Here is a 21608-nt window from a genome sequence, read left to right as displayed (position 1 = left end):
AGTTAAGGGCTGCGCTGTATAGAGTGCCAAGTTGAGGAGTGAGCTTCATACAGAATGTAGGGTTTAGAGGTTTGCTATGCACAGTGTGCATCGTTCAGCTGTCCAGGCTATTCATATCTCAGTTCCACCCCTCCTCAGTGCTGACCTCTGCACCACTCTCCCGCATCCCCCATCTCTGCACATATCTCCCTCCCTCCTCTGCCCTCATATTTCCCAAGCCCCCCATAAAGCTTATTTATTATTTGTTATTAATTTTACTTATTACAGGCATTTATATAGTGCAGCGCTTTACATATATATATATTACATATATATTTGCGAGAGCTGCCAAATAGAAAGTTGTCTTTGTAAACACAGAAGGCTTCTGTATTTAAAAGTGACTGTGGTGAGTGGGGAGCGGAAGGAGAGAGCCAGAGGTGGCTACTTTATTAGGTAAACCTTGCTAGTGCTAAGAAAATATCCCCCAGACCATTACACTACCACCACCAGCCTGAACCGTTGATACAAGGATGGATCCTTGCTTTCATGTTGTTTATTCCAAAATTCTGACCCTACTATCTAAATGTCGCAGCAACCAGTCTGCCTATTCTCCTCTGACATCAGCAAGGCATTTTCGTCCACACATTCTCTATAAACCCTAGAGATGGTTGTGTGTGAACATCCCATTAGATCATCAGTTTTTAAATACTCAGACCAGCCTGGCTGACATCAACAACCATGCCATGTTCAAAGTCACTTATATCCCCTTCCTCATTCTGATGTTCAGTTTGAACTTCAGCAAGTCGTCTTCACAACGTCTACATGCATAAATGTCTTGAGTTGCTACCATGTAATTGGCTGATTAGCAATTTGTTTCACCAAGCAATTGAACAGGTGTACTTAATAACACAATAAATGTGATAAAGTCCATATAGATTCCTAAATAGATAGAAGTTGGTGCATGAGAGGAAAGATCCAATCCAAAAACCGTCACCATCCACCCAAATAGGTGCTCAAAGGGTCGGTCAACATGAGCAGTATGGTATATCCTCTAGTGCAACAGTGGATCATCAATAGAAATCCCCTCCAGAGCAATTGCTTCTCCAACTTGAACTAGCAGAATCTCCTATCAAATGGTAGAAGAACACATGGAGAAAAAAAGGCAACTCCTTAGTGTAGTATTAAAATTAAAACCAATAGATTTATTTAGGTTCCACGTACATGAATAAATATAAAAGCCAGCATGGTAAAAAATGAGTGTTTCAAACCAACAAGGAGAACGCTGTTCTCCAGAGCACAATGATGTCACACGGCGTCTCTACCCTACGTGTTTCATCTTCAAAAGACGTCCCATTAAGAGTAATATAATCTCGACGGGTCCCGATCCAAATAATATATATGCGAACAAAAATAACTACTCTAAATCGTTCAACAAATAAAAATTATAATGTAAAGCTGATTTTATATATTTTAATTCATACAGCAACTTTAGATAAAACAAATTATCAATAATAAAGGGACAGAGCCATCTTGTGGTACTAAAATAAATTACAATACAAGAATTAAAAGTCAATAATAAAATAATATAACAAAGAACTAAGAATCCAATACAATGTTCTTTAACTATTGTTAATAAAAGCATTTACATCCCACTCTATGTTGAGGCCAAAAGGGACATACAGTAGGTCTTTAGGGAATAAATCCACGAGGTCTCCAATTTGGATATTTCTCGTCTAACATGATTACCTCTCCAATTCAGTATAAACCTATCAACAACTAAAAATAAGGTGTCATCCGGGATTTTATTGTGGTGTTGCATAATGCTTTGAAAGACTATGATTAGGTAATCCCCTACAAATGTTCCAAATGTGTTCATCCAACCTGGTGCGCAACATGCATACTGTGCGGCCCACATATGGACACCGAATTAAATAGACCACATTTTTGGTGGAACATGTAATGAATTGTCCAATATTATAAGTTCTAGAAGTACAAACCGTTTCAAAGGTAGTAAACTTCCTAGGTTTCTAAGCACTAATGTTACAGGCTCTACATTTCCTACATGGGTAATACCCCTTCATATTCTGAAAAAATAAAGATTTTTTTAGGGGGATCCAAAACATTACGGGCTACACTCAATCTTAATGGTGGAACACCTCTAAAGACAATGGCAGGAATTTCTGGTAAAAGTGGACCCAACACATTATCATTTTTTAGCACCCCTCCAGTGCTTGCGGAGAATATTTTTCACCGCATAGTGTTGAGTAGAACATGTTGTAAAAAAACACATGATTGAAAGAGGAATTAACCTCAACTGGCTGTTTCGGCCTTAACATGTCCTCCCGTGGTGTGGCATCAACTTAAAGGAAAACCTCCTCCAAGGCCTCAGATTTATAACCCCTATCTAAATCTGTGTTTTTTAAAAATTAACCTCCTGCAAAAAGTCATCACGATAGGTACAATTCCTTTTCAATTTGTAAAACTGACTCTTAGGAACCGACTTAAGCCATGCATCATGATGACAGCTCTTAACATCAATATAACCACTGTGGTCCATTTCCTTTAAAAACATCAAAGTCACGATCTCCCCATTTTGAATTCTAATAGTAAGATCTAAGAAACGGATCTCGGTGTTACTGGCCTCATGTTGAAGGCTAATACCCTTATTGTTGGAATTTAAGTGGCAAAGAGTTGGTCAAGGGAATCACAGTCGCCTTCCCACAGGAGGAGGATGTCAGGGTTTACCATAATCCCTCTATTTCTTTGGGGAGGAATTTTGTACAGGTGAGAGGAAGAAGTAGGGGGAGACATGGTTATGCTGGATCCCCTAGAGGCCTGGTATTAACATTCAATAGGTTTGAGGTTTTGGGAAAACAGAATGACGATTATTATGAGGGGGCTGATAGGTATATTACCCAGCACTCTTTTCAGAATGGTAATCAGCAGGGTGACCAATGGCACACAACCAGGAATAACGATCATTCATCACAAGGGATAAATTAGGAATCATATGCTCCCCATCATAATAGAGGCGATTTTAGATCTTCCATTTTTTTTCGCAGGGGAGGATCAGGTGTAAAAAGGGTAATCAAACAAAAAGAGTCACTAGAGGGAGGAGGCGTGTCCGATCAAAAAAGAAGGCGGGTATAGTTGATTCTGGACTATTTAATCCTAGTAAGGGTAACCTATCAGATGAAGAAAAATATGTACTTAATCATGGTTTGAAATTTGCACCCCCTCGTCCATTGAACAAATTTAAGATGTTTATGGACATATATAAATATATTAGGAAACTGTACATTAAAAGGTATTTCATCACTAACCCATCGAGATGAGTGGATGTGATACTAATATGTTTAAGAATTCATCTCTTTCCAATTCCTCGCTCTTTAATCTCCTGGGTAATGTTGCTGCCTCGGTTTCAGTCTTTAAAGATTTGGTTTTTAAGGATTTGGAGAATCTTAAACTCAAAAAGCCCTATTTGGACTTTAGGTTCATGCAGGACATGGACTCTTTAAAGTTGCGTAATGCTATTGTAGTTCGTTCGGCTGGCAAGGGAGGGGGGATTGTCATTTTAGACTGAGAAGCATATTACAAAGCACTTGATAAACTGCTCTCAGATAGAGACACCTATTCCCTGTTGAATGGGAATCCTACTGCCAAATGTAAGATGGAATTACAAGGTGTAGTGGAAGCAGGTTTTGTGCAAAAGATTATTACGAAAAAAGAGAGATTGTTTTTATTCCAGTGGCACCTCATGTGCCTGTGATTTATTATCTGCCTAAGATACACAAACGTTTGTCCAACCCTCTGGGTAGACTGATCATTAGTGGCATCGATTCTGTCACCTTGAGGGTTGGCCAATATATTGACTCCTTCATACAGCCTGTGGTGTTTACCACCCCTTCTTTCTTGAAGGACACTACCCAAGTGATTAACATATTGAATTCAATTGAATGGAAAGAGAGTTATATTTTGGTTATGGCCAATGTAGCCTCCCTTTATACCATTATTTCATGGGAAGGAGGCTGTAGATTGTTTATTTCGGAGGGATGTTACGTTGAGAGGATGACAGCGAGAGTTTATTCTCTCCTTATTAGATTTTGCCATGGGCCATAATTATTTCTGGTTTAAAGGCTCGTACTTCTGGCTCATACTTCTGATTTAAAGGCTCATACAAAAAAGTGGGGTTGCCATGGGCGTGTAGTTTGCGCCCAGTATGGCCAAACTGTTTATAGCTAAGTGGGAGGAGGATGTCATTTATAAAGAACGGAGGCCCGAGTTGGTGCTTTGGAAGAGGTATATATATGGCGTCCTCCTCCTGGCGACTCTGATTCCCTTGATTCGTTGGCCACTTAAATTCCAACAATAGGGGTATTAGCCTTCAGCATGAGGCCAGTAACATCGAGATCCGTTTCTTAGATCTTACTATTAGAATTCAAAATGGGGAGATAGTGACTTTGACGTTTTTTAAGGAAATGGACCGCAGTGGTTAAATTGATGTTAAGAGCTGTCATCATGATGCATGGCTTAAGTCGGTTCCTAAGAGTCAGTTTTACAGATTGAAAAGGAATTGTACCTATTTGTGATGACTTTTTGCAAAAAAAACCCACGGTTTTTGGATAGGGGTTATAAATCTGAGGCCTTGGAGGAGGCTTTCCTTCAACTTGATGCCACACTACGGGAGAACATGTTAAGGCCAAAACAGCCAGTTGAGGTTAATTCCTCTTTCAATCATGCGTTTTTTACAGCATATTCTACTCAACACTATGCAGTGAAAAATATTCTCTGCAAGCACTGGGGGGGTGCTAAAAAATGATAAAGTGTTGGGTCCACTTTTACCAGAAATTCCTGCCATTGTGTTTAGAGGTAGTCCATCATGAAGATTGAGAGTAGCCCCTAATGTTTTGGATCCACCTAAAAAATCTTTATTTTTTTCAGAATATGAAGGGGTATTATCCATGTAGGAAATGTAGAGCCTGTAACATTAGTGCTCAGAAGCCTAGGAAGTTTACTACCTTTCAATCGGGTTGTACTTCTAAAACTTATAATATTGGAGACTTCATTACATGTTGCACCAAAGAAGTGGTCTATCTAATTCGGTGTCCATGTGGGTTACAATATGTGGGCCGCACAATACTCATGTTGCGCACCCGGTTGGATGAACACATTAGGAACATTTGTAGGGGATTTCCCAATCTAAGTCTTTCAAAGCAATATTCAACACACCACAATAAAATCCCGGATGGCACCTTATATTTAGTTATTGATAGGTTTATACCGAATTGGAGAGGTAATCATGTTAGATGAGAAATCTCCAAATTGGAGACCTCGTGGATTTATTCTCTTAAGACCTATGTCCCTTTTGGCATCAACATAGAGTGGGATGAAAATGCTTTTATTAACAATAGTTGAAGTACACTGTATTGGAATTTTAGTTCTTTGTTATATTATTTTATTATGGCTCTGTCCCTTTATTATTGACAATTTATTGTTTTATCTAAAGTTGCTGTATGAATTAACATATATTAAATCAGCGTTATATTAAAATTTAAATTTTTTTAACGATTTAGAGTAGCTAATTTTGTATATATATTATTTGGACAGGGACCCATCGAGATTATATTACTCTTAATGGGAGGTGGGTTCCTATCATTGGAGTGTGGATCTTCTAAGTTAATGATATCTTTGATCGAAGCTTGCTTCCTGCCTTTTGGAGCGTATTCCAGTGAGTGGTTGGGTTCCTTTGAGGTCCGCTTGTTTTCACTTCCCGTCTGAAGTATGTCTTCCGGTTACCGAAACACATCTTGATTAGGGGGAGTGTCCCTCCGAGCTCTATATTCAGCGATGCATTGCGCTGGCCACGCCCCTTTTGAAGACGAAACACGTAGGATGGAGCCACGCCATGTGACGTCATTGCGCTCTGGAGGGACATCGACCATCTTGTTGGTTCGAAACACTCTTTTTTACTATGCTGGCTTTTATATTTATTCATGTACATGGAACCTAAATAAATCCATTGGTTTTAATTTTAATACTAAACTATGAGTTGTCTTTTTTCTCCATGTGGTGTTCTACAATTTGATGGGAGATTCTGCTATTTGAAAGTTCATTGAAGTTGGAGAAGCAATTTTATTGCTCTGGAGGGGATTTCTATTGATGATCCACTGTTGCACTAGAGGATATATCATACTGCTCATGTTGACCGAACCTTTCGGGCGGTCAAATTTTCCAGCAAGAGGCTAATCTATTTGGGTGAATGGTGACGATTTTTGGATTGGTTCTTTCCTCTCATGCACCAACTTCTATCTATTTGGGAATCTATATGGACTTTTATCACATTTATTGTGTTATAATATCTCTGTGTTGTTAGCGCTGAATTTATTTATATTTCATCATTATTGTCTTCAAATGTGCAAGCCGCTTTTCTTTTAGTCTTTGTTGTTTAAATTCGGAGCGCAAGTTTTTGTGTATATTTAGGTGTACTTAATAAACTAGCCAGTGAGTGTAATTCACTTATGCAGTTGCTATCAGGTAGAATCTATTTTGATGCAGGGAGAGTGAGCCATTGGGTAGGACCTACTTTTCCCAATACTGAGAGATCTAAGAATTTAGCTGGCTTGGAACTATGTAGAAATTAAATGTCTTGAGTGGAATTGGCCTTTATACTTGGGCTGAGGCCTTGTTTTCGCACTATAGAGTATATACCGTATTTTCCGGCGTATAAGACGACTGGGCGTATAAGACGACCCCCTACTTTTCCTGTTAAAATATAGGGTTTGAGCTATACTCGCCGTATAAGACTACCCCTCTTCCAACGCACACCAAATAAAAATGAAAAAACATCAGATTTGATTTCAATATGGTATGCTATTTCAGTATGGTATTCCAATAAACGGGTGCTATTCCTCCCACTGACACCAATGATGAGGCACTATTTTATCCACTGACACCAATGATGGGGCACTATTCCTCCCACTGATACCAATGATGGGACACTATTCCTCCCACTGACACCAATGATGGTGCCCCATCATTAGTGTCAGTGTGTGAGGAATAGTGCCCCATCATTAGTCAGTGGGAGGAATAGTGCCCCATCATTAGTCAGTGGGAGGAATAGTGCCGCACCATTGGTGTCCGTGGGAAGAATCGTGCCCCATCATTGGTGTCAGTGGGAGGAATAGTGTCCCATCATTGGTGTCAGTGGGAAGAATAGTGTCCCATCATTGGTGTCAGTGGGAGGAATAGTGTCCCATCATTGGTGTCAGTGGGAGGAATAGTGCCCCATCATTGGTGTCAGTGGGAGGAATAGTGTCCCATCATTGGTGTCAGTGGGAAGAATAGTGTCCCATCATTGGTGTCAGTGGGAAGAATAGTGTCCCATCATTGGTGTCAGTGGGAAGAATAGTGTCCCATCATTGGTATCAGTGGGGGGAATAGTGCCCCATCATTGGTGTCAGTGGGAGGAATAGTGCCCCATCATTGGTGTCAGTGGGAGGAATAGTGCTCCATCATTGGTGTCAGTGGGAGGAATAGTGCTCCATCATTGGTGTCAGTGGGAGGAATAGCGGCCCATCATTGGTGTCAGTGGGAGGAATAGCGCCCCATCATTGGTGTCAGTGGGAGGAATAGCGCCCCATCATTGGTGTCAGTGGGAGGAATAGCGCCCCATCATTGGTATCAGTGGCAGGAATTGCGCCCCATCATTGGTGTCAGTGGGAGGAATAGCGCCCCATCATTGGTATCAGTGGCAGGAATTGCGCCCCATCATTGGTGTCAGTGGGAGGAATTGCGCCCCATCATTGGTGTCAGTGGGAGGAATAGCGCCCCATCATTGGTGTCAGTGGGAGGAATAGCGCCCCATCATTGGTATCAGTGGCAGGAATTGCGCCCCATCATTGGTGTCAGTGGGAGGAATAGCGCCCCATCATTGGTATCAGTGGGAGGAATTGCGCCCCATCATTGGTGTCAGTGGGAGGAATTGCGCCCCATCATTGGTGTCAGTGGGAGGAATTGCGCCCCATCGTTGGTATCAGTGGGGAGAATAGTGCCCCATCGTTGGTATCAGTGGGGAGAATAGTGCCCCATCGTTGGTGTCAGTGGGGAGGAGGAAGAGTGCCCCATCATTGGTGTCAGTGGGGAAGGAACAGTGCCTCATCGTTGGTGTCAGTGGGAGAGGAACAGTGCCTCATTGTTGGTGTCAATGGGAGAGGAACAGTGCCTCATCGTTGGTGTCAGTGGGAGAGGAACAGTGCCTCATCGTTGGTGTCAGTGTGGAGGAGGAATAGTGCCCCATCGTTAGTGTCAGTGGGGGAGAGGAGCAGCTGCACCTTCTTCCAGTGCGGCCTATCGATTTTCGCGGGGCCGCTCGGCTCCGCCTCCTCGCCGGTGATTGGTCGCCTGTGTGCCTTTCCAGTGCTGGTGCCCAATCACCGGTGAGGAGGCGGAGCCGAGCAGCCGCGTGACCATCGAGCAGCCGAACTGAAAGAAGGAGCAGCCGCGCTTCCTGGACCGGATCATCGTGGGACCGGAGCCAGGTAAGGTACAGCAGCCCCTCTGCCCACCCCTGTACTTGGTGTCCGTTGGAGGAGGAGGGGGGGCGGCGCCGCGCTGCCCCTCGAAAAAGTGCCGCCCGGCTCGCACCGGCGTATAAGACGACCCCCGACTTTTCAGAAGATTTTCAGGGGTTGAAAAGTCGTCTTATACGCCGGAAAATACGGTAGTTTTGAATCATATTCATTTGTGGCATGTAGGACATCCTTTTTTATGAAAGTCAGTAGAATATAGGGGCGGACTGACCATTTGGAAACTCAGGCAATGCCCAAGGCCCGGGGTCAGTAGGGGGCCCCATGAGATGCCCCCTGGTACCTTTTTCATAGGCTTTTTTGAGTTTGGGCAAGGACACAGGGGCCCCATGATCCCCTATTGCCCGGGGGCCCCATGAGTTGTCAGTCCGCCCCTGGTAGAATATTTGTTGTTTTATTCACCTGCAGTGAAAAAAAAACAAGGAAATTAAAAAAAATATTCCACCTTGTGAAAAGTTTATTGTCCAGCTTTCCTTTTTGGAAAATTATGGATTATATCTGTGTTAGTATAAGTTATCAGCATTTTTTAATGAAAAGGAAGTTAGTTTTTTTCTTTTCAGAGCAGATTTTTAATTTAGATATCTGAAAAGATTCCTTATGTATGTTAACCCTAACAACAAATTTATCTTATTTTTCCCTTGTGGTCTACTATAATTACCCCTAAAAGTTTTGTGGTATTTCTTGAGTGCAAACAAAAATATCTGTTGAATCCAGTGAGCCTTGTAACTTCCTGTGGATTCTGTGGTCTTACTCCTGAAGTAGTGTTATCAGACCTGCCAAGGTAACCTTTTTGAACTACAAAAACACATCCCATTATGTTATTGACATAAGGAGAGGGAGAAGTGTTCTGTAGTCTTAACAAATTTCAAGTTCCAGAGTGACAAAGCAGCTGAACAATAGAAACAGTGCAGTGAGTTAGCTTTGTCGTCCTAGGATATGAAGTATATCATTGGCAGGATATCCAGCTCAAAATACTGAAAAAAGGTATACTTCAATACAAAATCCCTATTCCTATTAAATATATACTTCAGTGCAAAATCCCAGTCCCTATTTCCCAGTTGTACTTTAGCTTTGCCATTCTGTCATATGGGCTCTTGATAGAGACAACATATGCCTGATTCAATATGCATTATGCAGATATGGTGTAACATCCGTATACCCATGAAACCACTACACAATCGAGTGTATATAGGCAGGAAATGGTTGCAAGAGGCTGTAGGAGATAAATAACACCAAGGTACTACAAGGATAAAAACACTGTAAAAATAATAATAAATAGACAGTTGTTTAATGCATAATGCTTTATTACATTAAATAAAGCTTGTTTGGTTATGGTTAAAGGAGAAGTGTGGGAATTTAAAAAAAACATACATACTAACTTCCCTGCTGCATCTATCCCTTGCTGGCTCTAATCCCGAGAACTGAGCAATCACATGACCGCAGATCGCTCAATTCTTGGTCTGCTCTCAGTAGAGATTGGTGACTGTCAATCACCACTCTTTGCTCTACCCCTCCAGTGCTCAGTGGAGCGCCAGGATGGGCAGGGCATGGAAGTGGTTGGCTCAGGCTCTTTGCAGCATGCTGAGAGGCTAAACTAGCTGCTGGTCAGGCATCTGTGTGGATCTCGACATTCTTGTCAGGATCCTTCCAGAGCCTGGAACAGCTCTGTGACGTCAGCTAACACCAAGCTTTAGCCCACTGTCCTCTGATTCTGGGTCATAAGAGAGCACAAGTAAGCTCACTCTTGTGACGCACAAGAGATGTTCGGCCAAAAAGCAGGGACTGGCCGAAATTCGAACCATCTCTGGGCAGCCTGATTGTACCCAAGTTGTTACATCAATCAACTTGGGTACAACCAGCATGTCGTAATTTTACATGCGATTATTGCTAGCAGCTATAGCCACTTGCAATAATCACTGTGTTCTTCCGGAAGCCCCCCCCCCCACAGAAGAACACAGTAGCTCAGTGGGAGGAATTCCCCCATCAACACTGACTGTGTTGATGGGGGAATTGAGTGATGTTCTTTCCTGCAATCCGTGGTTGCACGAAGGAAAATCACATCATCTGTGGTCCGCTTTAGCCATACTTCTCTTTTAATATCTACTTTAAATTGTTCAAAAACATTTGTTTTGTTTGATTTGCTAACGTGCCAGATTTTGAGAAATTATGTTTGTACCTTCATGTCATTTATGACTAGTGTAGATTTATCTTTATATTTTATTTGACTACACTTTATTCTCCCCCACCCCTCTATAGATACCAGCAGAAGTAAATCAACTCTAGCTTCAAAGCTGTCTGCAAAAAAGCAAGCTTCTTTTGCTTCAGATCAGGATGATAATGATTTTCAAATGGAAAGAAAACGCATCCGGCAATCACCTCTTGAACAGCAGGTAATAAAATCCTAGTTTTGGATTGCTCTACAGATAAGTATTTATTTAGCTCTCTTATCCCTCCTGTGAGTTGCTAAGGTCATTACGCACCCTCTATATCAAATTATGTTACTGTTACCAATTACAAATGGCTTCATTATTGCCGCACACAAAGAGATGTCAGGTAGAATAATGACTTGTTATCTGACAATGAATGTAGAAATACTGCGGTCTAGGAGTTAGCGGTTACTCCCTTAACAGCTATTCTGCTAATTGTCAATCAAAATAAAAAATAACAGTTGCAGTGGAATGACAGTTTTTTAATGGGTTTTCCTTAAGTGTAAGTCAGAAAGCCTATTCCTAGTTCTTCCCTCTTTTCAATATTCTGCATCAGGCATTTTACTTAACCACTTGCCGACCGCGCATAGCCGAATGACGGCTTCACCGCGGCCGGCCAGTTCTGAGTGGACGTCATATGACGTCCTCCCAGAACGCGCTCTCCTGCGCGCCCCAGGGGGCGCGCACCCGGCGATCTCCGTGATCGCTGTGTCCTACGGACACAGCTGATCACGAGATGTGGTGAAAGGCCGATCCCACCGGCCTTTTACCACGTGATCAGCGGTGTCCAATGACACGCTGATCACAGGAAAATGCAAGTGCCGGTTCTCGGCTGCACTTTCCTCACGCTGTCAGATCGTGAGGAAAGTACTGCCGAGAACCGGCAGTTGTCAGAGCGGGGATCGGCACCGATCATCAGGGCACTGATGATCAGTGCCCTGATGATCGGTGCCCAGCAGTGACCCCCGCAAGTTCCGATCAGCTGTGCGCCCACTAGCCCCGCCCACCCATTCCCAGCAGTGCCCCCACCTGTGCCCAGCAGTGCTCCCACCTGTGCCCAGCAGTGCCCCCACCTGTGCCACTCTGCAGTGCCACCTACCTGTGCCCAGCAGTGCCACCCACCTGTGCCCACCCACCTGTGCCCACCAGCGCCACCCACCTGTGCCCACCAGTGCCACCCACCTGTGCCCACCCACCAGTGCTGTCCACCAGTGGCACCCACCAGTGCCACCCACCAGTGCTGCCAGTCAGTGCCACCAGTCAGTGCCCAGGGGTTGTGCCAGTCAGTGCCGCCAGTCAGTGCCCAGAAGTGATGCCAGTCAGTGCCGTCTATCAGTACCCATCATCAGTGTCACCTATCAGTGCCGCCTATCAGTGCTGCATATCAGTGCCGCCTATCCGTGACCCCTAATTAGTGCTGTCTATCAGTGCCGCCTATCCGTGCCACCTCATTAGTACTGCCTATCAGTGCCCTTTAGTGCTGCCTATCAGTGCCCATCAGTGCCGCCTATCAGTGCCCATCAGTGCCGCCTCATCAACGCAAATCAGTGAAGGAGAAAAAATACCTGTTTGAAGAATTTTATAAAAGAAACAAATAAACTTTTTTTTTTTTTTCAAATTTTTTGCACTTTTTTTAATTTATAGCGCAAAAAGTAAAGTGCCCAGTGGCGATTAAATACCACCAAAAGAAAGCTCTATTTGTGAGAAAAAAATGATCAAAATTTCATATGGGTACAATGTTGCATGACCGCGCAATTGTCAATCAAAGTGCGGCAGCGCTGAAAGCTGAAAATTGGCCTGGTAAGGAAGGGGGTATAAGTGCCTGGTAGGCAAGTGGTTAAAGCATGCCTGACAGATTTTATATCCCTTCTTCAAGGAACATGCATTTCTGTTGTTTAAGGAAACCTGTGACAATGCTAGGTGCCTGGCTATTACACCAATTTTTGCTTTCACTGACCTGGAACCAGTATGTGGCAAACAGAGGCAAAACTCTTCTGCATATGTATTTAGATTAATGACTCTAAAAGTGTTACAGCCATGAAAATAAAATACAATAAGGACAGGTGAACAAAGGTGGCATATGTATTGTATGTCTCTTATCAGAAGTTTCTTTTAGGGCTGGTTCACATCATAGAAACGTAGTCCGGATACGTTTCAGCATGTACATTTTTGATTTTGATTTTTGTTCCAGTGCATTTTCCCCCCTTTTTTTCTTCACCTTAAATAATGACATTTTGATGCATTTTTGATGAGTTTTACTGCGTTCCAGTACAGTTCAGCGCAGAAAAAATGCAGCATGTTCTACTTTTTTTTTGGAACTGACTGCACTGGTGTGAATTATGCCATTGGAAACTATATAGCGCACTATCCATGTGTTTTTGATGCAGAAACAAAAGGCACTAGTGAATTAAAGGTAAAACCTAATTGATGAGTACATGCTGCTGTTCCACTTACCATTTTTTTTAATTCACTTTTTCTATAGCAGCACATTATTGTGTATGTGTCCAGAGAACTGCTCTCAATATTGTTTCGTTCATGGAGTATAACATAGTAGATATGGGAAAAACTATAACTGAAACAACTGTATTGTACAGAAAAAGGTAGAAAATGATAGTGTCTCTTTAAGAAGTACAATACCCTTGTTTACCTAGTATTTTGTTTTACTGTATTTTAAAATGCCACATTTAAAACCAGACTGTAAATATGAAAAAAATGCCCAGTTTGCCTCTCAATTATATTATGCTTTGGTGGCAAAGGAATAAATTACTGTTGGAGCATCTTACCATAACTTGCAACAATATGAAAACACTGGGGAGGTTACTTTGGTCATCTTAGTCTAAAAGATTTACTTCTTTATAAGGTAAGTATGATACGAAAGTTGATTTGCAGTTTGATTAGCTTTCTTAACCACCTCAATACTAGACATTTTCATCCCCTTCCTGCCCAGGCCAATTTTCAGCTGTCACGGCTGTCACACTTTGACAATTTTTAAGCAATTAAACTATTAAACTGTGCTCAGTGCTCACCCAATGTTAACAAAACAATATTTGCCACTTTTCACAGCATCACTCACAACATAAAACACAATATGTTCCAAATATAAATAAGCAAACATTGTTGTGCTGTGTAAATAAATATTCACAATTAACCACTTGCCGCCCAGCCACTGTAGATATACGGTGGCAGGGCGGCACTCACAGGCAAAACCACGTTTTAAAACGCGGTTCTGCAAAACAGGTAGGGGGCGCACGCGAGGCGCGTGCACGCCCTACCTGTCCCGCGGGTGTCATCAGCGGGTCCCAGCCGCCGGGTCACGGCCAGTGATTACCGGCTTTTTGGCCGCGATGAGCTGTGATTACTGACAGATAACACGGCTGCATTGTTTACACACAGCCTTGTTATCTGTCAGTTGCTCAGCTCGTGACAAGCTGCAGAGGGTTTCTCTGCCTCGATCAGCTCCCCCCTCCCTCCCCCCCCTCCAGCACACACCCCCTCCCCCTAGTAAAACACTCCCCTCACACAGTGAACACTAAAAATGTTAACCCCTTCCTCCCCATTGCCATTTGTACAGTTTCAGTGGTTTTTTTTTTCACTGATCACTGTATTGGTGTCACTGGAGATGTCAGTGACCCCAAGTCAGTTCCCCCCCAGTGTCAAAATGTCCGCCACAGTCCCGCAGTCCCGCCATAAGTCGCTGGTCGCTGTCATATGTCGCTGATCGCCGCAATATGTCGCTGATCGCCACCATTATTAGTATAAATAAAATAAAAAATCCCAGTATCTTTCCCGCCATTTGTAAACGCTATAACTTTCATGTAAACCAATTAATTTACACGTATTGGGATTTTTTTTAGCAGAGACATGTCGCAGAATGCATTTTGGATGAAATTTGTGCCAAAATTTGATTTTTTAATTTTTTTTACTGGACATGTTTTATAGCAAAAAGTCCAAAATATTGTTTTTTTGTCTCAAAATTGTCAGCCTTTTTTTTTATAGCGCAAAAAATTAAAAACGCACAGGCGATCAAATACCACCGAAAGAAAGCTCAATTTGTGGGAAAAAAGGATGTAAATTTAATTTGGGTGCAGTGTTGCATGACCGCGCAATTGTCAGTTAAAGTAACGCAGCGCCATAACACAAATCTCTTCTGTAACCGCTTCCTTACCACCCTACAGCAGAAATACTGCTACAGGGCAGCATGGGTACGCAAAATCACATATATATATATACGTAATTCGCGCTCCCGTGGTTTTCACACCCCTCCCAGATAGCGTCATATTGCCCGACAGTACACCAGTCATCATATTTAACCCCTTGATTGCCAGGAGCACGCCCATGTACAATAAACCTCCATTGCTAGTATAGTGTCTGAATGGGTCAATATCTTTGATCAGGTCAGCACTATACCAGCGTTCACATTAGTATAGCGTCCGCAAAAACGCAGCGTTAGCAGGATCAGCCCCTGCACCTGCCAACACCTGCGTTAAGCCCCAACGCTTACCCCCCCCTTCTCCCCCAGCAAGTGCAGTGTCAGTAGATCACTGTCACTTGATTCATTGCACACAAAAGCGCAGTGTTCCCAGAATCAGGCCTGATCTCTGTTAGCACTTGTCGGTAAATTTTGATGACTCTCATATGCAGCAGAGTGCCAGTACTAGTGCCGCTCTACCTTTTGGTGAACTGGCGAGTACCAGCGGTCTAGTACATCCTGGTCTTTCACAAACCTCCTTGATTTTTGGAGCTGTTTTTCACGGAATATCTGTATGCGTTGATTGTGGATTAAAGCAGTCTATATGCACAACAATTTATCGCCGCCAACCCAAATTCAAACCTTGCCAGACCATTCGCATGGAAACTCATTACGGTTTTCAAATTTAAATTTTTTTTGGGCCTAACCCTCAACATGGGCATTACTAAAAGAAATGAATTGCGGTTGTATTGGTCCGCAGACCACATTCATCATATGCCGTGTTCTCTGCTGCCATGGCCAGGCATAGATATGAGAGTATAATGTGTTTTATGCATTTCAGCGACAATACACTCTGTCATCCTCGGGGTAACCCTGAATTTGACCGGCTCCACAAAATTCAGCCCCTCGCAAATCACCTTACCCTAAAGTTTGCAGATGCCTATACTCCCCAGCAAAACATCTGCGTTGATGAGTCCCTTATTATTTTTTCTGGCCGCCTTGCATTCAAACAATTTCTCCCCTGCAAGCGTGCCAGATATGGGGTCAAGATGTAGAAGACCTGTGAGAGGGCAACAGGCTATACTTATAAGTTTTGGATTTACGAGGGAAAAGATAGTCACGTGGAGCCCCCCGGATGCCCAGACTACATGGGGAGCAGTTTGGGACTTGGTGTCATCATTTCTCCATACGGGGTACCACTTATATGTGGACAATTTTTATTCAAGCGTGCCACTATTTAGACATTTATTCAATCTTGGAACTGGCACTTGTGGCAAAGTGTGACCTAATGTGTGCCCACCATTAGAAGTGGGTGGATGCAGGGCGGTATATTCTAATGGTGGGCATACCACACACTTTTTCTGGCAGATATTTCTTCTCATTTTTTCATTCAGTCCACAGGCTGCATACAAAAAAAAAAGAACATAGCATATATACCCAACAAGGACCAGCGACGTACTGGTACATCACTGGATTTGAATGGTTATACCAGGATGATGCCTACAGCTGCAGGCATCATCCTGGTATCGTTTTTTTCAGCCGGTGATCGACTTTCATGTAAAAGCAATCCTAGTGGCCAATTAGCTGCAAGATTGCTTTTACAAGCAGTGGAAGATTATGTCCCCCCTCCCCCGCTGCCTTCCACGGCCTTCTCGGGCAGTTTCGTGCCATCGGGGGAACCTGAGAATGCAGCCGGTGTTTCTGCCAGCTGACCATAGAGCTGATTGGACACCAGAATGATGCCAATCATCTCTATAGTCTAAGAATTCGGAAGCTACAAGCATTTCATCACTTCAGTTTCGCAGGATATAAACAGCGCCATTTGTAAATTGGGAAAGCATCTGATCACACCGATTTTGGTTTGATTAGATAATGTAAGAGCAGAGGAGATATCTAGAGTCTGATAGACCCCAGATTTCTCAAAAAAGAATATGTGACAATGCCCATTGAAGTTATAGGGGTTATTTACATTCCCTGTTATAGCATTAAAAGTGATTAAAAAAAAAAAAATGAATGGTACAATGTAAAAATAATTTAAAAAAAATCAAAATAACTATAAAAGAAAAAAAAAAAAAAATTGCCCCTCCCATGTGTGCACACCTGTGTGCACAAGCCTTGACTCTGTGCCGTTATGTAAACAGAGGTTGAACCATGCATGTGAGGTATTGCCGTGAACGTCAGATCAAGGGCAGTAATTCTAACAGTAGACCTCCTCTGTAAATCTAAAATGGTGGCTTTTAAAGGCTATTAAAGCGCTGCCTATGGATATTAAAAATGTTTGCAGTTTGTTGCCATTGAACGTGGCATGCGCAGTTTTAAAGCATGTCATGTTTGGTATCTATTTACTCGGCATACCATTATCTTTTATATTTTAACAAATAATTGGCCAATATATTGTGTTTTTGTGCATTAAAAGTAAAAAAAGTGCATTTGAAAAATCGCTGCGCGAGTACTATGTGCCATAAAAAATTGTAGTACCCACCATTTTATTCACTAGGGTGCCTGCTTTAAAAAAATATATAATATTTGGGGGTTTAAATTAATTTCCTAGCAAAAAATACTGATTGTTTTCATGTGAACAAAAAGGCTTGGTCTTCAGGTGGTTAGAAGAGTGAATGAAGTGTGGCATAAACTTCTAATGCTGGGCATAAAACGCCCCCACCCCCCAAAATGACCCCTTTTTGGAAAGTAGTCACCCCAAACTATTTGCTAAGAGGAATGTTGAATCAATAGAAGAATTTATTTTTTTACCACAAGTTTTTGGAAAATGACAAAAATAATTTTTTTTTTTTTTTACACAAAATTGTCACTTAAATTATTTACTGCTCACACATGCCATGGTTATATGTGGAATTACTCCCCAAAATACATTTTGCTACTTCTTCTGAGTATGGGGGTACCACATGTGAGAGACGTTTTGGCAGTCTAGCCAAGTACAGGACCCCAAAATCCAATAAGCACCTTCAGGCTTTTAAAGGGCTTTATTTCCTCATTACACTTCCAGACTACCTATCACAGTTTCAGAGGCCCTGAAATGCCAGGATAGCACCTAACCCCCCCAAATTACCCCTTTTTGGAAAGTAGACACCCCAAGGAATTTGATAAGAGGCATGGTAAGTATTTTGCAGATCTCATTTGTTGCCACAAGTTTTTGGAAAATGAAGAAAAAAAACAAAAACGTATTTTTTCTGTTCTTTTTTTATATTTCAAAACCTTGTGAGAAAAAATGAGATCTGCAAAATACTCACCATGCCTCTTTTTAAATTCCTTGGGGTGTCTACTTTCCAGAAAGGGGTCATTTGGGGGGGGGGTTTGGGGCTATCCTGGCATGTCAGGGCCTTCGAAACTGTGATAGGTAGTGAGGAAGTGTAATGAGGAAGTTACGCACCTTCAGGCTTTCAAAGTGGTCATTGGATTTCAGGCTCCTGTATGTGGCTAGGCTCCCAAAAAGTCTTACACATGTGGTATCCCCATACTCAGTAGAAGTAGCAGAATGTATTTTGGGGTGTAATTCCACATATACCCATGGCTTGTGCGAGAAAGAAATCGTTTAAATGACAACTTCGTGTAAAAAAAAAAAAGAAAAAAAAAGTTTTTGTCATTCTCCAGAAACTTGTGGAAAAAAATAAATCTTCCATGGACTCAATATGCCTCTCAGCAGATAGCTTAGGGTGTCTAATTTCCGAAAAGGGGTCATTTGAGGGTGTTTGTACTATTCTGGTATTTTAGCACCTCAAGAAATGTGATGGGCAGTCAGAAAGTAAAAGCTGTGTAAATTCCATTATCTATACCATAGTTTGTATACGCTATAACTTTCACAAAAAGCAATCAATATACACTTATTGGGATTTTTTTTTAACCAAAAACATGTAGCAGAATACATTTTGGCCTAAATATATGATGACATTTTAGTTTTTTTAGATATTTTTTATGATCAAAATGAGAAAATATTGTTTTTTTCAAAAAAAAATTTTTTCTTCAAAAATTTTCTGGTTATAGCGCCAAAAATAAAAAGTGCACAGGTGATCAAATACCACCAAAAGAATGCTCTATTTGTGTTAAAAAAATGACATAAATTTCATTTATGTACAATATTGCATGACCGCGCAATTGTCCGTTAAACTAGCGCAGCGCTGTATAGCAAAAAAATGTCGTAAATTGCAGTATCTATACCATAGTTTGTAGACGCTATAACTTTCACACAAAGCAATCAATATACGTTTATTGGGATTTTTTTTACCAAAAACATGTAGCAGAATACATTTTGGCCTAAATTTATAACCAACTTTGAGTTTACTATATATTTTTTATAGCTGAAAGTAAAAAATATTGTTTTTCTTCAAAATATTTGGTCTTTTTTTGTTTATAGCGTAAAAAATAAAAAGCGCACAGGTGGTCAAATACCACCGAAAGAAAGCTCTATTTGTGTGAAAAAAAGGACGTAAATTTCGTTTAGGTGCAGCATTGCATGACTGCACAATTATCAGTTGAATTAGTGCAGCACCAAGTAGCAAAAAGAGGCCTGGTCATTAAGGGGGGTAAATCCTCTGGAGCTCAAGTGGTTAATACTGTACATAAAGTGGCAATTAACTAAATCTGCTCAAGTGTTCAAATGCAATAATGAGCCCACAAGATGGATAATTAAGAAATATGACATTAAATCTTCTGTCAGAACAAGTGTCTGTAGTATCCTAGGTGAGACCCAGTGAAATGTGAGAAGTGAATCCACCACCTACACATACAGCTTCTTACCGGATTATCAGACCCCAAATTATAGGTGGACTGACATGATATGAAGCTGCATGGATCTTGACTCGGATCATCCTAAACAGAAATGCATGCAACACTGCCATCTCCTTGTTCTGCTGAATAGCTCGGCATAAAAGAGATAGACCTATAATGTAGTACCATCAAAGAGTTTATTAACATCAGCCAAAAAACTACTTACAGATAATCTTCCTAAGTAAGCACATATATTATAAAACACTGGGTGACGTCAGCACAAACTCCGTCCCACCCCGATGTTTGTTTCAGAAAGGTTATTGTTAGTCAGGACTCGCACTCCTAACATGGAGTAAGACTTAGCAGAATTTTAAGCAAGATAATTTGAAAAATGTCTGTGTGATATGTGGCCTGACTTGTGCTTCCCATACACTGCCGCTACTGGTTACATTACAGGTGGAATGTGCTCATGGGCAGTGAATAATTAACCTTAGTCATGCAACATTGTAACCAAATTAAATTTTCATTTGGTGGTATTTAATGACCACTGGGTTTTTAATTTTTTGCTAAATAAACAAAAAAACCCAACATTTTTTTTTCTGTTATAAAACCTTGCAAATAAATAATCTTTCTTCATAATTAGGCCAAAATGTATACTGCTATATTTCTTTGGTAAAAATAATAAAAATCAGTGTAGTATATTTATTTAGTCTGTAGGAAAGTTATAGAGTCCACAAATTATGGTACAGTGTGTATGTGTGTGTATATATGTGTGTGTGTGTGTGTGTGTGTGTGTGTGTGTGTGTGTGTGTGTGTGTGTGTGTGTATATATATACACACACACTGCTGAAAAAATTAAAGGAACATTTTTTAATCAGAGTAGAACATCAAGTCAATTAAACTTCTGGGATATTGATCTGGTCCAGGGGCGGACTGACAACTCATGGGGCCCCCGGGCAATAGGGGATCATGGAGCCCCTGTGTCGTTGCCCAAACTCAAAAAAGCCTATGAAAAAGGTACCAGGGGCATCTCATGGGGCCCCCTACTGCCCCCGGGCCCTCGAACAGTGCCCGAGTTTCCAAATGGTCAGTCAGCCCCTGATCTGGTCAATTAAGTAGCAGAGGGGGTTGTTAATCAGTTTCAGCTGCTTTGGTGTTATGAAATGAACAACAGGTGCACTAGATGGGCAACAATGAGACGACCCCCAAAACATGAATGGTTTTACAGGTTGAGGCCACTGACATATTTTTCCCTACTCATCGTTTCTGACTGTTTTTCATTAGTTTTGCATTTGGCTAGGGTCAGTGTCACTACTGGTAGCATGAGGCGATACCTGGACCCTACAGAGGTTGCACAGGCAGTTCAATTCCTCCATGGTGGCACATCCATATATGTTATTGCCACAAGGTTTGCTGTGTCTCCCAGCACAGTGTCAAGAGCATGGAGGAGATTCCAGGAGACAGGCAGTTACTCTAGGAGAGCTGGACTGGGCCATAGAAGGTCCTTAACCCATCAGCAAGACTGGTATCTGCTCCTTTGTGCAAGGAGGAACAGGATAAGCACTGCCAGAGCCCTACAAAAAGACCTCCAGCGGGTCACTATGTGTGAATGTCTCTGATCAAACAATTGGACACGGACTTCATGATGGTGGCCTGAGGGCCCGACATCCTCTAGTGGGCCCTGTGCTCACTGCCTGGCACCTTAGAGCTTGATTGGCATTTGCCACTGGTGCCCTGTGCTTTTCTCAGATGAGAGTAGTTCACCCTGAGCACATGTGACAGACGTGTAAGGATCTGGAAGAGCCGTGGAGAGTGTTATGCTGCCTGTAACATTCAGCATGTTCGTTTTCGTGGTGGGTCAGTGATGGTCTGAGGAGGCATATCCATCATGGAGGGACACACAGACCTCTACAGGCTAGGCAATGG

The 21608-nt window shown here is 42.0% G+C and overlaps 1 protein-coding gene across 1 annotated transcript in view; it reads left to right on the top strand.

Annotated features, from left to right (window-relative positions):
• The window catches only part of BRIP1 (BRCA1 interacting DNA helicase 1), a 384399-nt gene that overhangs the window by 38158 nt on the left and 324633 nt on the right, over positions 1–21608 (top strand). The window contains exon 5 of the mRNA XM_089676644.1: positions 10821–10954. Within this exon, the coding sequence (XP_089532770.1) occupies positions 10821–10954 (134 nt within the window). The remainder of the gene's footprint in view (positions 1–10820; positions 10955–21608) is intronic.

This window comes from Staurois parvus, unplaced genomic scaffold (genome assembly GCF_062004578.1).
Source record: "Staurois parvus isolate SC_StPar_1 unplaced genomic scaffold, SC_StPar_1.0 ptg000172l, whole genome shotgun sequence".
Classification (NCBI taxonomy): Eukaryota; Metazoa; Chordata; class Amphibia; order Anura; family Ranidae; genus Staurois; species Staurois parvus.
This window is presented reverse-complemented; position numbering and strand designations above follow the sequence as displayed.